A 24,313-nucleotide genomic window follows, 5' to 3' on the forward strand; every position below is an offset into this window, starting at 1 on the left:
AGCCGCACCCCCAAGAACTCGCCACCCACGCCGCGCACCGTCCAGGGGCTGACAGAGCAGAGGAGGGACACGGGTGACGGACGTTTTGGGGCGCCGGTACTCACCCTGACAGCATCTCGAATATGAGGATGCCCAGGGCCCACCAGTCCACCGCTCTGCCGTGGCCCTTGCTCTGGATAACTTCAGGGGCCAGGTACTCGGGGGTCCCACAGAGAGTCCATGTCCTGTGGAGACAAAGGGGTTCACGCAGGCTCAGCAGCGATAGGCCACGGACCGGGGCCCTGTACCAAGTATTCACGATAGAACTCTCTGACCTCACCCGAAACTGAGCACAAATGTCCACTGTCACGGAACAATAAAAGAGAATTTGGGGGGGGGGAATCCAGGACTTATACTTACACATATTGAAATTACATATATACACACACACACATGCTATTTTCCTATGACAGTTTACAGGCGATAGGATTCTGCACTGATTTCCGAAGAATGGTACGGTGATTACAAACCCGTGTGTTTTGGATACGCCCCCCTGTATTTTAAGTTACGTACCTATCAATAACCAGTTTAAATACAAATGGATTAAATGCTTCAACCAACGGAGGGTAGCGGAATGGATAAGAAAACAATACCCGTGTATATGCTGCCTCCAAGAGGCTCCCCTCAGAACAAACAGAAGTATATTTGACTATTTTTGCTAATTGGGCAAAATGGTTGCCAAAGCTGATTTTTTTTTGGGGGGGGGGATTTGAAAATACAGTTAATAAATAACTGTCTTGACCCCAAAACACCCGCTAAAACAAAATCAAATTCCTTGGGGCAGGACAAAAAAAAAGGAACCCGGGCCAAGGCTGGTGTAGCCAAAGGGTCGCTGGTTCGATTCCCAGGCAGGGCACGTGCCTGGGTTGCCGGTCTGGGTACAGAGCGGGCCAGAGGCCACCCACCCGTTGATGTTTCTCTCCCTCTCTTTCTCCTTCCCTTCCCCTCTCTCTAAAAATCGTTACATGAAATCCTTTGAAAAAGTTAAAAAGAAAAAAAGGGACGTGGGATGGTCCGATAACTTCCCTGACCAGGACAAAGTCCCTGTCCGCACCCCTTGAGTGGAAACAGTATCGTTATCCCAGCTGCCTTGGTCTCTTGCAAACACCTGCATCAGAGTGGGTAAGGTGCAGGCTCGGGGTGGTGCCACGGCTTGCTACTGTTGCCTCTGTTTTCCCCCTCCGTGCTGGAGCAAAGGGGTGAAGGCCCAGCAATGCTTGGGTGCACTTGCCATCATTTCGATGGCCTGGGCGGCTTCTCACATCAAGGGGCCCCGGGGGGGTTAGGGGATTACAGGAGGCAGAAAATGTGTGAGGCCTAAGGTGCCAAAAATAAAAACTAGCTTCTAGCGCCACCTAGAGGACGGCTGGATGGAAGCAAGAGATTCTGAACAGCCAAGCGGTTTTGGGCTTAAGTGGTTGGTTACCATGTTTCTCACTGGGATCACCCCCGCGCCCCGTGGGTCTGTTCCTCACCACGAAGGGGCAAACCGTTCCTTTCTTCTCCTTATAAAAGAATTCTCTCTGCACTTAAAAAGAACTGCGGCGTTCCAATTCCAATCTATAGATTTGGGATGTTTCTGAAGATGTACCTTCGTTTTATGCTCTATTTATTGTCTGATTGTTCTGATTGGCTCCTAGTCTGCATAACTCGGCATGGCCTATTTGCTGACACAATCTCCCCTGTAAACAGGCGAAGGTACGCCCTGGCTGGTGCGGCTCAGTGGATTGAGCACAGGCCTGCGAACCAGAGGGTCGCCGGGTCGATTCCCGGTCAGGGCCCGTGCCTGGGTTGCAGGACACGCCCCCAGTAGGGGGGCGCCCGCGAGAGGCAACCACCTATGGAAGTTTCTCTCCCTCTCTTTCCCCCTCCCTCTAAAAGTAAACAAAGGAACATCTTTTTTTAAAAAAGGTGAAGGTACCAACTTCCGCTTAAAAGGCACAGCACTGAGACTATAGTTATTCGATGCTAACACCGTGTCATTTCCTTGCAAGTTGCTAAGACAGTAGATGTAACAGTCAGCCCAAGAACGCGATGATAACTAGTGAGGAGGCGCGTGTTAACTAGATTTTTGCAACATATACACATCTATCGAACCACTGTGGTTGAGACTGAGAAATCATAGAATATCGTGTTGGGTATATCTCAATTCAAAACAAAGCATACAAAGGAAAAACACAAGAGCCTTGGCCAGGCAGCTCAGTTGGTTGGAGCATTATTCTCTACACCCCAAAGACTGCGGGTTTGATTCGGTTCCCAGCCGGGGCAGGTACCTAGGTGGCGAGTTCAGATCCTGGTCAGGGCGCATACAGGAGGCGACCGACTGAGGCTTCTCACACCGAGGCTTCTCTTTGTCTTTCTTCTTCGGGCTGGAGGCCTGGTTCCTGCTGATATTAGAGACCACGCGTAGAGGCGGCCGGCAGGTAACGGGACCTGCCTCCGATACAAGCGTCTCCGCTTACACTTGGGGAGGTGAGTCTGTGTTCCGGCCCCGTCCAGGCTGTGTCCTGGACCCGTTTCCAGTTTCTAAGGGGGCCTCGGGGGACACTCGGTTAGGGTAGAAATCCCTGCAAAAAGCCTCCAGTCTTCTGAGATGGACAGGGGGGGCAGCCACTGATGTAAAGGGTGTCAGGACTGAAGTACATGTGTGCCCAAGACCCATACCCGGGTCATCGGGAGGCTGCGGCTGGTGGGGACTGAATAATGCATGACCCCGGGCTTATCTCCTTCTGCTCGTGGAGAGGAGGCAAGGTGAGACGGCTGGTCTCGGTTGGCCCACGGTCACCCCTGCCACCCTGGCAGGGGTGGGGGACCGTGTTCGCCAAGGGAAGACGGGGCTCTCTCTCAAATAGGATGGCCGAAGCTCTCACGGCCATGGTCCCGCACTTGCCTCGTGGGCCATCTGAACTGGGGTGACTCGTGTTCCCCCCAAAAGCCATCGACCCCAGTTCGTGTGCATGGGACCTTATTTGGGAGCAGGGTCTTGGAGACCCTGGGATCACATCGCCATGAGCTGACAGGGAATAAGAGGGGGCTAACGCCATGACTGGCATCCTATGAGAAAGAGAAAGAGACGGAAAGGCAGAAAGACAGACAGACTTCTCTGTGCGCCATGGGAGGGCATGGTGAGGAGGGGGTCACACGAAATCCAGGACGTGGCCAGCACCCTGACCTGGGACCTGAAGCCTGCAGAAGTCCGAGAAACCAATTTTTACAGGGTTTATCGATCCTAGGAGATTACGACCCCACTTTCTCTTACAACTTCCTCAAGCCATTGTCTCCAAACACAGTGGCATGGGTGGGGGGCAGGGGAGGGGTCAAAGATTGGACACAGGCCCGTTGGAGGGACACAATTTCGTGCGTTGCAGTGGTAACCATGGTGGCAATTATGGTGGGGATGGTGGGGATGGTGATGGAGTTGACAGTGACCAACGCAGGGCACCTAATGCCTGCTCAGTGGTGGATGATGGACATACAAGGGTGCCCGGTGGGAGTAGGTTAGTCTGGCAACACTGCTACCCACACAACAGTCATTTCCACCGATGGACGGCCGAACAGGGAGGTGTGCCTACTTCTCACGAGGAGGCAAAAAAAACCCCCAGTGCACCATCCATTTCTTTAAAAACAAACAAAAAACACAAAAAACAATAGGGGAAGGGAGAAAGAAACAGACCCTGGATGTCCCCCAGCCCATCCATCTAACCACCCGTGTACAAGACTCCCTGGGGACAGGACACAAGAAAAAAAAAATGACAATGTCAGCTGGCAATCCACCACACCGAGGCTGCAGAGTGTCCCGATGGACAAGTGACCCAGTGCGTCTAACAAATACATGGCAAGGTGGAGGGGGAGAAAAAAAAGTCACAAGGTGAACTTCATGGATTAAATGCAGCCACGAGAGAAATCCGCCAAATGCCATTTAGAAACCTGGGTTAGATTCTGACTCTCGCTGGCGGGGGGAGGGGGGGGAAACGACATTTTTGAGACATTTGGGGGGAATGGGAATGTTGACTGGGTGTTAGGTGATATGGTTGAAGATAATTCCAGAAACAAAAATAGCCGGGGGGGGGCGGGGGGGGCAAGAAACCAAACAAGGTGCCGGTGTTTCGCTCACGGGGAGCGTGGGAGTGAATGTACACTCTTCTCTGGACTTCTGTGCGTGTCGGAAAATATTGGGGGGATATTGGCAACGTCATGTTGCACGTCATCCCCAGCAGGAGGCCAGAAATACAGACTCAAAGGACCGTATTTAATGTGTAACATCCGAAGTAACGAAAGTACAATAGAATCACGGCCACAGAGGAAGTCCACCACCACTGAGAAGGAACGGTATGAATTTCACGTGTAAAATCGAACGGAATATTCTCAGTAGCCTCTTTTGACCATTTTGGAACATGCAGCCGTTAATTTCAGTTCGTCCCTTAACTTTCAGGAGGGCTGTGTGTTTAAGAATGTCAGCTGATTTCTGGGCAGCAACTTTGCCGCCGGGCATTGGAAAGAAATATTCAAAGGGATGAAAAGGAAGAACCTACGGCCTAGAGGACTCTATCCGGCAAAGCTATCACGTAGAATGGGCGGGCAGAGAAAAACGCTTCCCTGACAAGGTCAAGCTACAGGACTTTGCCGTCCCCAAGCCCTTATTCTAGGACGTGTCGAAGCGACTTATCTAAGAAAAAGAAGATCAAAACGATGAACGTTAGCACGGCGATAAGCACATACGTATCAAAAATGGAACCCAGGCAAGCAGACTGGAAAACAGACTCATGGATACAAGCACCGATTTGAGACCGTTGCCAGATGGGAGCAGGGTGAGCGGCCGGAAGAAAAAGGCGAAGGAATTGAGAAGCACAGACCCGCGGTTACAGAAGAGGCACGGGATGCAAAGTCCAGCACAGGGAACGTGGCCAGAATGTGGTCAGTAATAGTCAAACAGCTGTGGACGGGGCCAGATGGGTGAGAGATTTACTGGGACGATCATTTTGTTAGTTACTTAACGTCTGATCACTGGGGGGTGTACGCTGGAAAGGAATGTAGCATAATGGACACCGACTGTACCTGAACAGTACACATGATTCAAAAAAGCGAAAAACGTCTGTAGGCAACACCGTCTCAAACAAGAATAAGCAACGTCCCTGCGAGAACACAAGAGTCTCGCAAAAATCAAGTGGCGAGAGAAAAAAGACCTTTAGGAAACGCATCCTCCGTAAAGTCACCGTGAGCCGATAAAAACTAAAGTCGTACGATAAGGAGGGCATTGCCGGCGTGCTGAAAGGTGTTGTCCCTCACAGCATTAAAAAAATGTGAGAAATATGCTTCTCTAAGTTGCAGTGTCAAAAATATTTTTTCCGGAGGAAGCCTCTGTGTTTTGTTCCTTCTATTTTGTTGTGATTCCTGGGGACTTTGGGGGAAGGTCTCGCTGTTCTTACACTGAAGGGCTGTGTGAACGGCCTGCGTTGGGGAGAGCTGGCTCTGACAGGGCTGCTTCAGGAAACCAAGGGGAACACATGAAAAAAAAAAAAAGGACTAAAAAAAAAAATCTTTGCAAACCACACTATGCATGTCTGGGGAGATAAAAGTCCTTTCTAAAATCCATCCATCAAGTTGATAATAAGGCCGTCTTTCCGAAGCGCCAAGCTATGCATCGGGTTCACTCGTCGCGTGTTGTTTTAGGCTGAACTGATTTCATTTGTTGAATCTCCAGCAGATGAGCTGGAGAGGAACACGCTTTGCCGAACTTGCAACCGAGTGAGCGTGAGAAACACTTTCTGCCTGGTTCATAGGCACCAGACTTCCCCGTAAAATCAATTCCAAACGAATCAAAGGTCCGTCCTATACCGTGTGCTGCCGACAGGGGGCAGCACTGATGCACCGAAACCGACATCAAGGATAAAGGGAGTTTTTCTCTCCAGGGTAAAAACACTTCCTTCTTCTCTGCTTGATTCTTAGAAATGTAACCAATGGGATTCTATAAGGGACAAGGAGAGTGAACTGATCTAAGAAGCTCCTGGGATGGCCCCGAACAGACCACCAGAGAGAAACGCAACTTACTATGGAACTGCCCCAAATTCCGTTTCCCTTAAACACAGAGGTGTCTCCAGTGTGATGCGATGCAGTTCTTTCCTTCTCGGGGCCCCCTTGCCTGATGGGCACCTACCGATCCCTTGACATGCACTGAGAAACTCGCATTTCCGCCTCACCGTGTTAATGGAAAACTTGACAAAGCAGTAGGTGAAGCAGACGTTAAAAACGCTGAAGGTTTTTGGAGTGTTTGCGCAGGCGCACCAGCCTCTGAAGCTGTAAATAGGAGGCGCCGAGCGTTCCTGACACCGATTTAGGGCCCTGGTGCAGGTGCCAAAAATGCGTGGAAACTCTCCACTTTTATCAGGATCGCGTGCTGCAATGACTGTACTTGTAATATGTTGAATGAAATGGGCACGTCCGTAAAATGATCTGTGCTACTTAGTAAAAAAAAAAAAAAAAAAAAAAGAGAATCAANAAACACAGAGGTGTCTCCAGTGTGATGCGATGCAGTTCTTTCCTTCTCGGGGCCCCCTTGCCTGATGGGCACCTACCGATCCCTTGACATGCACTGAGAAACTCACATTTCCGTCTCACCGTGTTAATGGAAAACTTGACAAAGCAGTAGGTGAAGCAGACGCTAAAAACGCTGAAGGTTTTTGGAGTGTTTGCGCAGGCGCACCAGCCTCTGTAAATAGGAGGCGCCGAGTGTTCCCGACACCGATTGAGGGCCCTGGTGCAGGTGCCAAAAATGCGTGGAAACTCTCCACTTTTATCAGGATCGCGTGCTGCAATGACTGTACTTATAATATGTTGAATGAAACGGGCACGTCCGCAAAATGATCTGTGCTACTTAGTAAAAAAAAAAAAAGATTCACTGAAAATTTTCAGTCACCCAGCAGTGGTGCTCCGGAAAGACAGGGATTTTAGAACATAAATTAGTAAGATTGTCCGGAGCGACCGTTTTACGGATCCATGTTGCCGTCGGCAGGCGTGGTGATACCAGAAAAGAGACCGCCCCAGATGGCTCTGGTTGGGTGTGCCTGTCTTTAGTGCCTAATGGGACTCTGTGATTTGGTGAGCCCTTCGGGACGTGAGAAAGAGGGCTCACATTTTATTACGGGATACACCGAGGCACAATAACGCCAAATGACAAGACTAATACTAGAAAAGTAACGTGTGACATGAAACGGGAAATGCCGAGGTAGCAAAGAAGAGTGTTTCTTTCCTCCAGTGTCATTTCCTTCCTTCTCTCTCTCATCTCTTTGTGCTAAAACTCCAGAATGGCATTTGAAAACAAATGTCTGGGCCCCCAAAGACACCCGCTGTACTGGATGGGAGGGCCCCCCCCGCCGGCTTACATGTATGGGATTTAGACCATTAAGAGTGTTCTGTTGAGCCCTGGCTGGTGTAGCTCAGTGGACTGAGCGTGGGCCTGTGAAGCAAAGGGTTGCTGGTTCAATTCCCAGTCAGGGCACCTGCCTGGGTTGCAGGCCAGATCCCCAGCAGGGGATACATAAGAGGCAACCACATATTGATGTTTCTCTCCCACTTTCTCCTTCCCCTCCCCTCTCTCTAAAAATAAATAAATAAAATACATTTTTTTAAAAAAAAAGAGTGTTCCGTTGAAATCCTAAGAGGCAAGCACACCCTCTGTTTCGTGAAGGTGGTCCATCACGCGGATTCGTTTTGCCAGGACGGGATCTCACCTATCACGGTGTGGGGGCTCTTGAATGTCCTGCTCAGGGCCCGTTGGTCATATGTCACTGGGAGCTTCCGTGGTGCGCCTGCAACTAATATATTAATACCCGGCGCCAACTAGAATTGACATTATATATGAGGTGCTTGGACACAGCAGTCAGAGCCATTTTCTCCCCCAGTTGAACAAAGCGGTCAAGGAAGCCCAAACATATTTTATCCTGAACTACGTGAAATTTTATTGATGTTGGCTATTCTGAAGAAGACCAGTTCTCTGGTGCTGACAGTGGTGAAAACGTCTGTCCCAGTAATTTCGTTTTTGGAAGTCGACACTGAATTATGGTATCGATTATACAGTTTCAAGCTACATTACAGCTTTAGGACTAATCTGAAACGGAATATTTACGCCCAGTGTATGCAACACACTTTTCTTTATATAAGAAAACACTGAAACTAATCAATGACGTATCCACCAAGAGGACCTTTTTTTTTTTTTTTTGGTATTTTGTTATTATAAGAAATAAAAACCAAAACATGGACTTTTTAAAGAAACGATACATAAACACGCCCTCACTATTTTTATAGTCATATTCTGTTTTTTGTCAACCACGGTGAAATGAAACAAGCTCCGCAATATGGAATAAAAATGATTTGTTGGTGGCTCTAGACTAATTTTAAGCGTAACTCGCAGCAATTAAGGGACAAGTCGAAAATACAGTAGTTTTGGGAGCTGCCCGAGAGATGGGGTGGAAGGGCTGGCCGAGCAGACCTCAGGTGCGAAGACGGCTGTCTGTTGAAAATGAAATTTTTAAAAAAAAATGGTGGGGGATGGGTGAGGGTGGAAATAAAGTTCCTGGATTTCCAGATTTTAGTTAAATCGAAAACGGCTACCTTGAGATACACCATCGCACACCGGTGAGATTGGCTCCCACCCCTCCACCCACAAATGACAAGTGCTGGCGAGGCTGTGGAGAAAAGGGGACCCTGGTGCGCGGCTCCTGGGAACGCAGACTGGTGCAGCCACGGTGGAAAACAGGATGCAATTTCCTCAAAAAAAAAAAATTAAAAATGGAACTGCCTCTGGACCCAGCGATTCCACTGCTGGGTATCTATCTGGGGGGGGGGACCCAAAAGAGTCATTTCAAAGCATACGTTCCCTGCACTGTGCTTCACGATAGGCAAGATTAGGAAGCAGCCCAGGGGCCCGTGCACAGGTGAGCGGAGAAAACATCTACGGCACATTAGCGCAACACAAATACCGCTCAGCTATAAAAAAAAAGGCAATAAAAACGGGGTCTCGAAGAGAAACTTGCACCCCAGTGCATCGCAGCACTATTGGGAGCTGAACGCCAAGGCGTGGAAGCGACCTCACTGTCCACTGACGGATGAACGGATGGAAAAACAGTGGTAGACAGAGGCCATGGTTAGTACCCAGCCGCTCGCCACAGCCTGGCTGGACTGAGCAGGTGCCCTGCTGAGTGAGGTGAGCCAGACAGAGAGCGCCCAATGCCGGAGGATCTCCATTACCTATGGAGTCGTCAAGGAAAGGAAGAGCTTGCAGAGAGGGAGCAGGTTGGCGGCTGCGCGCAGCAGGGACAGGGTGGGGGCGGGGCGGGGCGGGGCGGGGCACGGCACGGGGAGGGGGGCGGGGCACGGGGAGCCCGGTCACTTACTTGTCCACCAGCTTCTTGGCGAACCCGAAGTCGGTCAGCTTGACGTGCCCGTCCTTGTCCAGCAGGATGTTCTCGGGCTTCAGGTCCCGGTACACGATCTCCTTGGAGTGCAGGTACTCGAGGGCGCAGACGATCTCGGCCGAGTAGAAGAGGCCCGCGTCGTTGCAGAAGCGGCCGCGGTTGCGCAGGTAGCTGAACAGCTCGCCGCCCGGCACGAACTCCATCAGCATGTAGAGGAAGCGCTCGTCGTGGCAGGTCCAGAACCTGCGTCGGGAGGCCAGGCCTGAGCGCGGGGGCGGGGCCCCGGCCGCCCGGCCGCGCGCCCAGGCGGGGAGGACATGCGCAGAGGCGCGCGCACGCCACGGTACCAGGGCGCACCGACGCGAGGGCGCGCATGCGGAAGGGCACACAGGAACAATTGGGATGGGTTGGGTAGGGGTTCCGCGCTTAGATATAAGCCGAAAATACAGCACGCTCAGAAGTGATGTCGCGGGCCTAAGCTAGACGTACAGAAATGGGTATCCTGATTAAAGGCACACAGCTTTGCGAATGGCCCTGGCTGGCGTGGCTCCATGGCTCCAGCGCTGGTCTGTGAACCAAAGGGTCGCTGGTTCGATCCCCAGTCAGGGCACATGCCTGGGTTGCAGGCCAGGTGCCCAGTCGGGGGCGCGCGAGAGGGAGCCACCCATGGATGTTTCTCTCCCTCTCTTTCTCCCTCCCTTCCCCTCTCTCTCTACACATAACGAATGAGCTATTTTTTAAAAGCTTGAGAATGGACAAGAGTAAACACCATATGTCGGTAATAACGTGGCTAACAGCTTTTGACAGGCTGAATTCTGTCCTGCACAATTGAAATAGTTCAGTCTTCCCCTCCAGGATTTCAAAAAGGCACAGACACAGACACGTCCAGAGGGACACCCCTTTGAGGGGGAAGATGGCCACCCCCACACGCCCAGGAGAGAGGCCTCAGGGGGAGCCAGCCCTGCCCACCCCTGGGTCTCGGACTGCAGCCTCCAAGGCGAGAAGGAAGAAATGTCCAAGGCCCCGGACACGCCTTTGAAGGGTGGACAACACTGAACGCCATTTCGTGGCCTGGGAGAAATAAATCTCTGTCTTTTAAGCTGCCCCACCGAGGACATTTGCTTTGGCATCTCCGGCGCACACGCACCCCGTGGGCATATTGGCAAAGGGAATCACACCCGCCAGCAAAAGGAGGCATTACAGGCTGCACGCGGAGAGGTTTCTAAGCCATTACGGGCAGGAGATTGCCCGGGAGAGCCAGGGAGCGGCAGCCTCCTTACAGCGGCATGGGGGGGGGGGGGGCGCTCCGTTCACGAAAGAGAAGGCTCCCGTCAGGATTCGAGCAGCGAAAACAAGGGTGGTGGAGTGGATGAGACACGGGGGTGTGTGGGGGGGGGGGAGCTGAGTGCTGGGTGTATTTCAGACATCCTGGGGATAAGGAAGGCAGGGGCTGGTGGAAGCAGAATGTTTCCATGTCCAGGAGACGAGGCAAAAGAGAGACTGGGGTTTCCATCACATATTCTCATAACCCCCTGGATGTCCAGTGAATTGGCTAGAGTGGTCCTCAGAACTCAGAAAAACATGCTCTTCGCAAGGCCCCCAGTTCTGTTTTTTTTTGTTTTTTTTTTTGTAAAAGGAGGTAACTCCGAGGAAGGAAATGGGAGAGACGTGCCCGGCAAGGTGTGGAGAAGGAGTGAGGGGCATTCTGTGTCTTGTCCAATCACTACCTAGGGCTGTTTGTCCATCCACAGGCTGCCCAAGTTCATCCTCGTGGGCTGATGGCAGCTTTGTGGGGCTCACGGTTTACACCCCAGCCCCTCTCCCCTGCCTGCAGGGCAGAGGGGAAGGATGGAAAGCTTCCACCCCTAACCTCCTGGCTGGCCCACCTGGTCTCCAGCTCCCACCCTCCGGTGAGGCCCCCATCCTCGGGTGAGGCCCCCAGGTCCCCTCGTTGACAAAGCACGCCTTGATCGTGCTCCTCACGGGACATTGCAACGGGTTTCAGAAGCCGCGTCGGAACCCGGGAGGAAGAACCGGCCACGCGGTTCTTACTAGAGACTGCCACACGGCTGCCTCCCACAGGGGGAGAAGGGACAAGCCGTGATCATGCCCCCGAGAAGCCCTGATGCCTACGTGGCCAAAGTCATCTTTCCCTGCACACATCGCACCCACGGGCCACCAGTTTTCAGCCTCCTTGAGCCTTAATAGACTCCAGATAAAGATTCTCCATCATCACTTAAAAACAATGGCTGCGAAAAGAAGAATTTCCCCCGAGAGCCCCAATTCCGACTCCTCCGTCTTTCTCCAGAGCACTGATGTCAAAGAAAGAGCGTGAGGGAGGGGGGAAAAACACTCCTCAGGCACATCCTTCCTGCAGAGCTCCCCAAATAAGACTTCTGTTTTAGACCCAGCACTTACGAAGAGTCGGGTATCACTAATGATCAGAACCAAAGTATTCAGAGCGAGACTAGTATCGCCGTTCCCAGGGCGTCTACAAAGATCAAGGCGTCCCCTGGGGCTTGCGTGCCGATGGGAGAAGACAGCCTGTGTAGCCACGAGTGGATTGAAATCCGAGTTCAGAACATGACAGGGCTGAGTGTGAGCCGGCCACCCGCGGGTCAGACAATCCTCCTTATTTTGCAGGGTGCCGGCCGGCCCTTGCACCAAGGCTATCAACCCACGAGAGTGCATTTCACTCAGCCTAATGCTCTCCAGGTCCATCCCTACAAAGGGTAAGCTTCCTTTCTTCCTTGCAGCTGCGTGGCGTTGGGCTTTCGTATCCACTCATCTGCGGATGGACGCTTGGGCTGCGTCCAAACCTTAAAAATCAGCCAGAGAGAGAAAGGCAAGAGCCAGATGATGTCACCCCTGTGCGAAATCGAATGAAGAAAATGAAGGAAAAAGCAAAATAGGCACAGACGCGTGGCCACAGAGAACAGACGGACAGCTGTCAGGGAGGAGGGGGTCGGGGGCTGGGTGACGTGGTTAAGCCCCCCCAAACCCCCAAGCACCCCCCCAAACCCCCAATCCTCATCGACCCAGACGACGCCGTGGCGATGACTGGGGACGTACAAGCAGGTCAAGGGGGGGGACAAGTGATGACGGAAGGAGACTTGCCTCGGGGGTGGTGACCACGCAACACGATATCCAGGCGACCTGTCGCCCAATGGTATGCCTGCAACGTGCACCGTCGCATTAACCAACGTCACCGCTCTGAATTCAGCACAAAATAAACGGCAAAGGCAAAGAGACGACGAGAAGGTGGGTCCCACGCATAACAGGAAAGAGAGGCGTGTTTCGGACCCAGCACTCGCTGTCGGGTTCTTGAACGTTTCTGGCCATGCCACCCAGCCCAGGAGGTCCGACTGGATGCAGGTGCGGAGGCTGGGGAGGCTGCTCAGCGGGGCAGGGGGTGCCCCACCGCACACGGCCCCCCAGCTTCAAGGGTCCGTGGCGCTGCGTTTGAGAGACCCGGTTTATTCGCACGAGAGGCTCTCTTTGTCTCTCTGTCAATAGGTGTACCATCCATCTATTGATCATCGATCAGCTCTGGAGGTATGAATTATCTATCGATGCATCCACCCCTCCATCCTTCCTTCCATCCATCCATCCAGACAGGGGTCTCTGGTCAAGGACAATCTCCTGGACGGCAGTATGTCCAACAACTTCGGGGACACTTTTACTTGCTGCTGTGGTAAAGGTTGTGTTGCCAGCATCACGGGGGGTGGGGCCAGGGATGGATACTGCTCCACACCCCGCACCAAACAGAACAGCCCCCCCCTTCCCCGAGACTTATCTGTCCCCAGCTGTCAAGAGGGCCCAGTTCCAAACACCGCTAAGACGCTGGCCCTCTCTAAAGGCCGCGAGGCCAACGAGGGATCTAGGTTTGCACGAAGACTGCAAGCCCTGGTCCCCGGACACCTTGGCTTTGCCACGCCCCCTCTGCACCCTGGACAGTGCGCGCCTGGGCCCTTCTGAAGTTATCTCGGCAGCGGCGGGGCTGGCCTGGCCTTGGGGAGCGGCTCCCTCCCAGAACAGAGCGTGTTCCTTCCTGCACCTTGAACGGGTGCCCGGGCAACTTCCCAAACACAGAACCAGTAGCAGCTTGCACNCGACAACTTCGGGGACACTTTTACTTGCTGCTGTGGCAAAGGCTGTGTTGCCAGCATCACGGGGGGTGGGGCCAGGGATGGATACTGCTCCACACCCCGCACCAAACAGAACAGCCCCCCCCCCCCCCGGAGACTTATCTGTCCCCAGCTGTCAAGAGGGCCCAGTTCCAAACACCGCTAAGACGCTGGCCCTCTCTAAAGGCCGCGAGGCCGAGGAGGGATCTAGGTTTGCTGGAAGACTGCAAGCCCTGGTCCCCGGACACCTTGGCTTTGCCACGCCCCCTCTGCACCCTGGACAGTGTGCGCCTGGGCCCTTCTGAAGTTATCTCGGCAGCGGCGGGGCTGGCCTGGCCTTGGGGAGCGGCTCCCTCCCAGAACAGAGCGTGTTCCTTCCTGCACCTTGAACGGGTGCCCGGGCAACTTCCCAAACACAGAACCAGTAGCAGCTTGCACGCCGATCAAAGACCGGGGCCTCCAGTGGCTTCCCCGACCGTTCAAGGCACCCTCGGCGGGGCGTGCGGTCTGGCGAAATGCGGAAAACCGTGCTCGGTGTTTCCGGAAACAGCACGGGGAGCAGAGGTCGGGGGAGGGGACCCAACACTCACAGGAGAAAATGCAGGGCACTGAAAGGCATTCGGCACTCGGGGTGTTTTTCCACCAACACACGCCCCTTGTTCCGAGGCCCTGGACGGCTTCCAGGTCCCGGCTCCGGGGCCGGGCTGGCCAGATCCCACAGGCTCTGTCTGGCGTGCTAGGCACGAACAGAGAGCCCTGGTCACACCAGGTCAAGTTGCACGCCAGTTTGAAACACACCTGGTCTGTCAAGGGTACTGCACAGAAAAAAACAAAACAAACCCAAACAAAACCCACTGCATGCCAAAGTGCATTATAACAAGACCCCTGGGCGCTGAGACACGTCCCCTTAGCAAAGTCTCTAAGTAACGGTTACGGGTGGAACGAAGCTCCCGGCTTCACGGGTTGAAGCCCTGACCCCCAGGACCTCAGAGAGGGGCTGCATGTGCACATGGGTCTCTAAAGAGGGGATGGGGACACGGACACAGGGATGGACGCGCGTGGGAGGACACAGGGGGGAAGACGGCCGTCCACACGCCCAGGAGAGAGGCCTCTGGGCGAGCCAGGCCTGCCCACCCCAGCCTCCAAGATGAGGAGGACGAAACAGATAGGGTCCTGGACACGCCTTTTTGGGGGAGGGCAGCATTTCACTCGCCACGAAATAGAACTCCCCGATCCGGAGGCCTTCCCCGCAACCTTCCACGGATCGCCCGCAACGCGCGCCCTAACCATGCCCGGGGAAGGGCCTGCACTGCAGAACAGAGGTGAGCCCGATACGGTCAGTGGGTCCCTGCCACCCACTCCGGATGCTGGAGGGACCTCCCGCCACCAGCTTCCTCCATCTCCTCCACGCGCGTCGCTTCTCCCTAGCAGTGCCTGAACCTTCTTGCTTTCCCGTGACTCCCTCCGGCTCCTCCTTCCGCGTCTCCTAACGTCACCCAGCGTCCCCCAATGTCACCGCCAACGCGCGCTACAACTCTTGCCTCGCGCGTGGTTTCTGGAGACACACCGGGGGCCTGGCATGCTGCCCACGGTGTTCCTTGGAAAGGCAGCTAGAAATCACCTCGAGGAACTCACGCCGTTTGTGGTTGAGTTCCTCGTGTTGGGCGACCGCCTGAGGCGTTTGCCCGGACACCGACGGTGACGGTTGGGCGGTATTATAACACAGACCGTGTCTCTGCGGGCAAGATTTACTGAAAAGCCCGGTCCGCTGACGTCTTCCCCAGAATCCCTATTTCGGCCCCTAGAAGACCGACCCATCATGAGCTCTTTTTCCTTTCACAGGAACGCCCACGACATCAGTGTCTTCTGGCCGCCCTGACCCCCCCCACCCCCCCCCGGGCTGAGTGCAGCCCGAGACTTAACAGACAGGGGTGCAGAGAAAGATAAAGCCAAAAGTCCCCCGCTTCTCCTCTCCCATCATTCCCCGTGCCACCCGAGACAAGTCTGTGTGAGAGCCTGCTTCGGGCTTCGAGGAGGATACTCGGGAATGTGGGGGTTCGGCGGTGCCCCTCCCTGTGTGGGGGTGCGTGCAATGTGTGTGGAGATCAGGATGTACAACACCTGCCCCCGTGCACACGGGTGCGTGGGACACGTTCCCACGCCCTCCTGCCCTTCAGGGGACGCAAGGGCGTAGGAAGAGAAACCGAGGTGAAGGAACACGAACTCTTTCCAGAATCCTAAGTCCCCGGGGTTTCGTTCTGGGCACGTCAGACACTCGCCACGGAGTCCTCTGTAGAGACGCAGGTTGTTGGAGACGCAGGTGGGAAAAGAACCTCCACGGCTCTGAGGTGAACAATGCTTTGGCGAAAGGCAATGTTCGGGGTTGGGATAAGAAAGGGGTGATGCCAGGACTAAATCAGGGCGGCGGCGGGGGTGGGGGTGGGCCCCTGAGCCACGCCATTGGGCCTGAGAAGGAGCAAGAGGAAGGCGAGAGAGGGAGGGGGTGGGCAGTGGTCAGAAGCTGCCCAGGGAAAGGGTCAGACGGCCAGCTCGGGGGGTGCGGACCTCTGACAGCTGGGTGGGCAGGGGTCTTCTTCCCCTGTAGTAGCAGGTGGCCCAGGGCAGAACATCGGTCTCCGTTCCGTTCTGGGCCCCTTCCCCCGGGGAGTGGGTTCCGTGGGAGCTCGTCACGGACCCAAGGAAAGACGCGAGGAAACGAACGAGTGTGAGAAGGTGGCCGAGGCCCCTGGAACGCCCACTGTGTGCGGAGCTGGGGCAGCGGGCCCTGACGGGGCAGTGCATTTCGGGAGCCGGCGCCTTTGTCCGTGGCCCCGGCCGCCCCGGGGTCCGCATCCTCGGTGGGACCACGCCTGCGGGCTCCAAAGCCGACGTCAACTCAGACATGACACGGTGCGGGTCGGCGGCCGGGCGCACTCACTCACACCTCCTCCAGCCACGACCTCACTCCACCCCCTGCCTGGGGTTCCAGGGAGGAAGAACACGAAGGAAAAGACCCCGGGGGGGGAGCCTCNGTCTCCGTTCAGTTCTGGGCCCCTTCCCCCGGGGAGTGGGTTCCGTGGGACCTCGTCACGGACCCAAGGAAAGACGCGAGGAAACGAACGAGTGTGAGAAGGTGGCCGAGGCCCCTGGAACGCCCACTGTGTGCGGAGCTGGGGCAGCAGGCCCTGACGGGGCAGTGCATTTCGGGAGCCGGCGCCTTTGTCCGTGGCCCCGGCCGCCCCGGGGTCCGCATCCTCGGTGGGACCACGCCTGCGGGCTCCAAAGCCGACGTCAACTCAGACATGACACGGTGCGGGTCGGCGGCCGGGCGCACTCACTCACACCTCCTCCAGCCACGACCTCACTCCACCCCCTGCCTGGGGTTCCAGGGAGGAAGAACACGAAGGAAAAGACCCCGGGGGGGGACCCTCACGGGGAGAAGGAGCTGGGCGCGGGCCCCGCGCGCGGACTCACAGCTTCACCAGGAAGGGGTGGTTGACCTCCTTCAGCACCGACTTCTCGTTCTGCACGTGCTGCTCCTGCTTCAGCCGGATCACCTCGGGGATGCTCATGACCTTCAGGGCGAAGAAGCGCTTGGTGGTCTTCAGCCGGACCAACTGCACCCGCCCGAACGTCCCCGTGCCTGCAGGGAGACAAGAGACGAGGCCGTATGGGCACCTGCGTGGGACGGTGGCGGGGAGCCACTCCGTGCTGTCTAAGGCGCCGGCCACACGGTGTGCGGAGGCACTCTTGTGTAGGATTTTCCACGGTGGGCCCACGTGGCCAACACGCCTCGGCACAGAGGGCCACGTGCCCCTGAGACATCCTTTAACCGGAGGGCAGCTGGACATCGTCTCGGGAAACACACTCCCACGCGTGCGCGCCCGTGCGCACGCATGTACCTTGAGAGGGAGCGTGGAAAAGCAGGGTGCACGCATGCCTTCAACGTGCCGTCGTTCCAATGTCGTTTAGATGGAGTCTCTTGGAGACCCTTGGGTCAGTAACACCGGGCAGGTTGTGGGACAGGGTCCGGCCCACAGAATCCTCCCGTCCGCCGCCGTCGTCCCGGACACAACCCTGCTGCTCTGGTGGGAATGGGGGTGGGTGGACAGAGTGGTCCCCAATACCAGGTCTCAGGGAGACATTTCTGTCGTACAGTGTCTGTATTGTGTATTGTGTGTGCCCCTCCCCGAGTCCAGTCTCGTTCCCAGCGTGCGCTGTGTTTCGGGCTTTCGGGACACACAAAGGCCACGCGGCCGCCCGCGTGACGGAGCCTCTTTGACGCGCGACAGGTTGCTCATAAGCGCACTCGGGTCCTCCCCTTCCAGGTTGCCAGGCATCGCACGAAACGAATGCGGGGGCCCACAGAAAGGCAGCAGAATCAAACACGGCAACCCCCTGCCAGGACGGAAGCACACCAAACCCCGTCTTGGGCATGCCCACGCCACACGTGTCACACCGGGTCTTTCTCTTCCCCGTACTTCCGTCCTGCTCTGTCTCCTCCCGGATCCTTCTCGTCCTCTGGGCCTCAACGCGGCGATTCGTGCACACCTTCCACCCCCACCGCGCCTGGCGATCCCTTGGGCAACGATCCCATCAACAATGGAAAAGGGATGCCACGTAAGCCCGGGCAAGACACGACGTGGGGGAAGGAAAATGGAAATCTGTCCACGTGCCTTGGCAGTCAGGGTGCTTACACGTGGGGGTGGTCTTTTACGTCCCAGTCCGCCAGGAGGGAGCGCGCAAAGAAATGCACCTTTTTCCGCAGCCCCGCGATGGCGCTCTGTTGGCCAACAGAGCTCCCCTGGCTGGGAAAATGGCCGTCCAGTGCATGAGACAGGAGGGAGGCGAAGCCCAGCGGTGGCTTGAGAAGAAACAAGCTCTCCAACGCAACCGCACAGCAATGGGCCACTGCGTCCCCTCTCTTTCTTGGGTGGCGCTGGGAGGCGCACAGGGCAACCACCAAAGAGCCAAGTTCTCCTCGAGCGATGTGGGTTTTCGGCCTTTTCTATCAACTGAGGTTCCCCCGAGAGACCAAATCAATCTATTGAGGGAATGGAGTGAGGAGAGGGTGGGGCGGGGCCGGGGGGGGGGGACAGCTTATGGAACCTTGGCTTTCAGACAAAATTTCCGTCATGAATATTTTATCCCAGCAGAAGCAGAAAGCAATCTGCCAACGGCAAGACGTGTGTGTGTGTAAGAACGGCAGGCGAGGCGTCACTCGTTTTCAAAGGGTAGTCTCACGCAAAGACGGCGTGGAAGGAAGCAAACCCAGAATCGTGTAGGAGGAAGGTGGCGTCGTGCGGCTAGGAGAACGTGGCGCAGGGTCAAAACAGCCAGGCAGCCCGGCAAAGGGCTCCGGACACAGTGAACGGAGGTAGTGCAGGGGCATTTAGGCGGATGGGGGATGCTTCTATTACGTCAAGCACATTCAGCTGCAAACAGGCTGCGTCGTCCAAGAGTTCCCCTGGGTTTGAATCGGTGACCTTAGCGGAAGGAACAAACTCTTTGGGGGTTCCTGCGGGGCGAGGCTCCCAAAGCAAAGGACGGTCACTACGAACACTATGATAGTCTTGCCGCATTCTAAGATGCTAGTAGCAAGGAGAAGACTGTGCGTCTTGGTCTTTTGCCCCTGTGACGGGACTCACCCCTTCTTGGCTGGTATTGACCGGACAATGCTCCGCCTTCTGCGCTCTCCTATCTGCTGGGCCGCCTGCTGAGAGGCGTCGGTGCCCACGAGAACCGTAACACAACTATGACTCAGCTGATTTTCCAGTGGTTGCGCCTGCCCCGTCTTTTACGCTTTGTCCGAGCTGTGAGTTATAATCACACAGGACTCCCCAATCCCTCAGCCCTGAACCTCAGGCCTCGGTCGCCCCAGGGGGATGTGGGGAGACCCCCCCGAGCCGCCAGCAGATGGTGGGCCCACACAGGGATACCCCCGGCATCCTGGTGCACAAGCCCAGTGTGCTTCCAGTTGGAAGGTGAGGTGTGTATGAGTGGTATTGGGATGGAGTCATGATCGCCGTGGAAACAGGGAAGGCGAAGAGATCATTTCCTGTTGGTGTCGGGAGTCTGTCTCACATGCATCCCCGCCTCTCAGCATCTCCCATGAGAAGGCAGAAAGGGCCAGTTTTCTGTGCCTTGGCACCAGGAAACAGTGACCGCAGGGGTTACATCTGCCCAAGCAGCACGGTGGGATACAACTCGGCCACAAAGAACGAGGAAACCCCGGCATTAGCCATGACCTGGGCAGACCGAGAGGGTATTGCGGTGAATGGGAAACGTCAGACAGAGAAAGACAAATGTCATACGATGTCCCTGCCACGTGTGACCTAAAAATAATGAACTCACGGACACACACCAGGGAGCGGGGGTGGCCGGAGGTGGGGGGTGGGGAATGGGTAAAGAAGGTAAAAAAAAAAAAAAACCAAACCAACTTCCACCCATACAGTGATTTAACTTTTGAGGACAGAATGTACGAGGTGGTGACTACAGTCACGAACTGTATCATGTGCTTGGAAGTGGCTGACGGGACACGTGTGAAAAGTTCTCATCCCCGGGGGGGAGGGGTCAGGGGGCAATGGAGACAACTGTGCTGGAACAACAATAAAAAAAGAAAGAAAGAAAAGAAGAAAGTTCTCACCCTGGGAAAAAAAAATGCGTTACTATGTCAGGTGATGAGTGCTCACTGGACGTATTCTGGGGTGGGGATGACATGCGTGCCACCGTACAACGGTCTTCGCTTTCTTAATTCATAAACTGCGTGTTTCCTCTCTACCATAGTAAAATGGAAGGTAAACTGATACTGTAAGGGAAATGAATAGATGACAGAATTATTGCAGTATAACGAGCGTGTCATAATGCACAGATTTATCATGGCGACTCACACTTTTTTTTTGTGGAGTTTCCGCCCTCACGGGAAAATCGCAAAAGGGGCCCCAATCCACAATGTTTACCACTCCCCACCGGAGATGAGAACTTTTAACACGTGTCCCGTCAGCAACTTACATCACATCACAAAGGTTCAAACCCCTCAGGTCTCCTTTAACAAGGTGATTTCTGAATAGTCAAGGATAGTCAAGCTTCTGTGTGAGAGGGAGAAAAGTCTTGAACACTTATTTTTAAGTGTGTGTGCTCAGAATGGTTAAACTGAAAACCACAGAATTGCAGGCACGAAAAGACGAAATCTTACAGTATGTGTGTACGATTACGTCCATAACGCAAGTGTGCCCCCCCCCCCCAAAAAAAGGAGGGGTGCTTTCGGGCAGCGTTATGACGATTCTTTTAAGAACTCGGACGGTTTAGGCAAAGATCAGCTGAATAAACTGAAACCCACTCAGCTGGGGAAGAGGGCGGAAGAGGCGGGGGCCAGTCCTCTGAGTTCACTTGTCTAGACGGCCCAAGGAAACACGTACGCTAGCAACTCCCTGGAAATTTGGTTGAATCCAGCGACATTCCATTTGGCATGGCCTGACTCGGAGAGATAAAAACACAGCAGGTATTTTGGGAGCTCCGTTTCTCTCTCTCTCTCTCTCTCTCTTTTTTTGCACATTATTGGCAAAGCTATCCTCTCCAACGGGAGACATGTAAAGTAAATATTCGCCACAGGACAGAGCCCTGCAGGAAGCCACCCTGCCCCCGGCACCCAGCACTGGAGCAAGGACATTGTGGGAGGGAAATTCCTGGCATTCCGGGCACAGGCCTGGTGCTGCCATCGGCAGGACGTCTGTGGCTGGGGATGGCACGTCGGGGAGTTTCCACCCAGAAGAGCAAGGGCTGGACCTCACGTGTTCAGAGTGCACGCCAGCCCGGTTCACCCCCACAGCCATCCAGGATGGGACAGAAGGACGTCACGGTATCCCCCCAAATGATTGCTCTTTCAAGCTCAGCACAGGGGACATCTGGGGCTGGATGGGTGTCTGGGCTGGAGGGCGTGCCGGTGCACCTTGGGTCTCTTCCCACGACATGGGAGTTAGCATCCTTCACGTGGTAACAAGAAATGTTTGCAGAGGTGGCCAAGAGTTCCTGGTGGATAGAAGCACTTTTTTGGGAGAGGCACCGTGGCAGGTGGATGGAGGGATGGATGGATAAACGAATGGATGGGTAGATGGATGAACGGACAGATAGATAATACAGATAGATTACTGGTAGCTAGTTTATATAAACAGATGAATGGATAGAAGACATATAACAGATGTACAGATAAGCTAGAGATATGCATGTATGCGAGAGACAGACAGAGAGAAGGAATGAAAATCTCTGCTGGGTCAGGGTGTCTCCGCCTCACGCACTGACAATCGGGGGCGTCCCGAGCACGGCAGGGTGCTGAGCAGCTTCCCTACACTCCCCCCCCCCACGCCGACCCTCAGTTTCAACGGCCAGAGAATCTGGAGATGTGGCCGAGTGTCTGGTAGGAGCCGCATCACCCACCATCGAGAGCCCGCAGCCCAGAGCAAGCCTGTCCGCCGGAGCTTTCTGAGACGACCCGCACAGACACTGTGCCCTGTACCATCCAGCCCAAGGGCCACACGCTCCCCCAGCGGGCCCCCCTGAGGACGTGGGCTCTGGCCACCACCTCTTCGTGGGCGTTGCTGTGGCTCGTGGGTTCTGACTTCCACGTTCTACCCCTCCGCTCACACTCAACGCTTACGTCCGCGGCCAACTGAGGCACAGTGCGCACACCGCACCTGTGACAACCAACGCTGGCTCATCTGTGTCGTGAAGACAGTCTCTCTCTCTCTCTCTCTCTCTCTGAGAAAAACGGGGGCCCCCATAAGGAAGTGTGGTGTTTGTCCCCCCGCCCCCCCAGCACGGAGGCATCGCTGTGCGGGGGGTGCTCCAGATGGGGCCGAAACAGCCAGGACGCAGGGCAGGCAGGCCCTCAATTCCACTGCCCTTAGCGACCGACCCCAGACATTCAAGATCACGGCAAGGATGCTCCGGGTGGGCTCGGCGGGGTTCAGCAAGCTGGTTTCAGAAGGCAGGGGGGGCTGAGCCACGTGAGCACCCCCTGATCTCGGGGTTGGGAGAGAGGCTGACTTGGGGGGAAGCCAACGGAAATCAGAGGGCGGTCTGGGGTGACGGCCCAGCGCTCACGTGGAGGGTGCCTGAGGGCGGGCGAGGCACGGCCTCCAGAGAGAGAGCTGAGCTTGGGGGGATCCTGTCAACGAGAGGAGGGGACTCTGAAAGCCTCTGAGTGAACTCTTTCTGCCAAGGGCAACAGGAAGTCTCGAGGCCAAGAGCGGGGAAGTGCCTGGGTGGACTGGGCTGTGCGTGGTTCTGTGTTGCTGTGTTGCAGAGGTTTCTCTCGGGTCATGGAAGCCGGGCTGAAGGACGACAAGGAGAGGGAAGAGGGGACTCTGGCACCCACCAGGCAGGTGCCAGGGACCAGCGGGGTGAGCTGCGGTTGGTGGGACAGGCACCGCCGAGTGGGATGAGTCCAGCGCACGGTTTAGGTGTCTGAGCCGAGGGTGAGAACGGCCACGCGGACGGGTCACTCAGCTTGGTGTGCAAAGACCTGCTGAGTTTCTCCGTTGGGGGAGGAAGGGGGCGGGTTCCTTGAAGGACCTGTGGGGACGTCGGGGGCGAGGCATGCCGCAGGCGGCAGGATGTCTCCCCGAAAGGCAGGCTCACGTCCTAACCCGGGCTACCTGGGAGCAGGATCTTATCTGTAAACAGGGTCTTTGCAGGCGGGATGAGGGAAGGATCTGAGCGGAGGGCGTCTTGGGTCAGGTGGCCCTACGTCCAAAGACAGGGTCCTCCTGAGAGACGCAGACCCAGAGGAGAAGCCACGTGGAGATGGAGGCCGAGACGGAAGGGACGCCTGGAGCCCCCGGAGCTGGAAGAAGTGGGAAGGCCCCTCCCTGGAGTCTGTGGAGAGAGAGAGCCCTGGGACCCCTGGACCTCAGATGTCTGCTCTCCAGGACGGGGGAGGGGGACTGTCTGTTGGAAGCTACCAGCTGCTACCAGCTACTACGGCCACGGGAGGCTCACACGAAGGACACACGGAGTGCCCAGGGAGACGTGGACCCCACAGGCATGGAGCGTCCACACCTTGGAGACTCACCCACGGCACCCAAGACAAACACGGAGATTATAGCTGCGCCTTTGAGGGCAAACATCTTTTTGAAGTTTTCTCCTTGAAATGTTTTTTGAAGACTGTTATTCATTGATTTTTAGACAGAGGGGAAGGGAGGGAGAAAGAGAGGGGCAGACCCATCCGTGTGTGGTTGCCTCTCGTGCGCCCCCTACTGGGCACCTGTCCTGCCACCCAGGCGTGTGCCCTGACTGGGAATTGAACCGTGACCCTTTGGTTCACAGGCCGGCAATCAACCCCAAGCGACACCAGCCAGGGCTCTCCTTTAATTTAAAAAGAATTTAGGCCCTCTATTATTGAAAGTTCTTTCTGTTTCTTTATGATTGTAACATCCCTTTTTTGCCGTGGAACACGGCATATTCTCAGGATTTTCTAAATATATGACTCAAAATGACCGTTTAAAAAAATTTCTCTGATGTTCCCCTTTTTGGTTGAACCTTGTCTTAGGTTCCCTGAATGATCTCCTCTCTCTGGGACCCCATGTGCTTATTTATGCTGATGTTTCTCAAAGGCGAAGCCATTGATCAGCCCCGGGTTTGAGATTATTTTCCCATCACGAGTGGAGCCCCAGAGAGAGACTCCAGTGGCCGTGTGACGCTGAGGGACCCTCGGAGGGAAAGGTCAATGAGCATTTTACT

At 55.3% G+C, this 24,313-nt stretch overlaps 1 protein-coding gene across 3 annotated transcripts in view; it reads right to left on the minus strand.

Moving 5' to 3' along the window:
• Nucleotides 1–24,313, minus strand: part of PRKX (protein kinase cAMP-dependent X-linked catalytic subunit) — a 56,319-nt gene that overhangs the window by 16,995 nt on the left and 15,011 nt on the right. Inside the window, exons 2-5 of one of the 3 annotated variants that reach the window (XM_037027712.1) lie at nucleotides 17,051–17,219; nucleotides 9,429–9,692; nucleotides 2,313–2,423; nucleotides 105–224 (exon numbers count right to left, since the gene is read on the minus strand). In XM_037027712.1, coding sequence (XP_036883607.1) covers nucleotides 105–224; nucleotides 2,313–2,423; nucleotides 9,429–9,692; nucleotides 17,051–17,219 — 664 coding nt within the window. Of the gene's footprint in view, nucleotides 1–104; nucleotides 225–2,312; nucleotides 2,427–9,428; nucleotides 9,693–17,050; nucleotides 17,220–24,313 lie in introns of all 3 variants that reach the window. The other 2 variants (XM_037027711.1, XM_037027714.1) reach the window with 2 other exon arrangements.

This window comes from Sturnira hondurensis, unplaced genomic scaffold (assembly GCF_014824575.4).
Source record: "Sturnira hondurensis isolate 20B ecotype Veracruz unplaced genomic scaffold, ASM1482457v3 Scaffold0019234, whole genome shotgun sequence".
NCBI lineage: Eukaryota > Metazoa > Chordata > Mammalia > Chiroptera > Phyllostomidae > Sturnira > Sturnira hondurensis.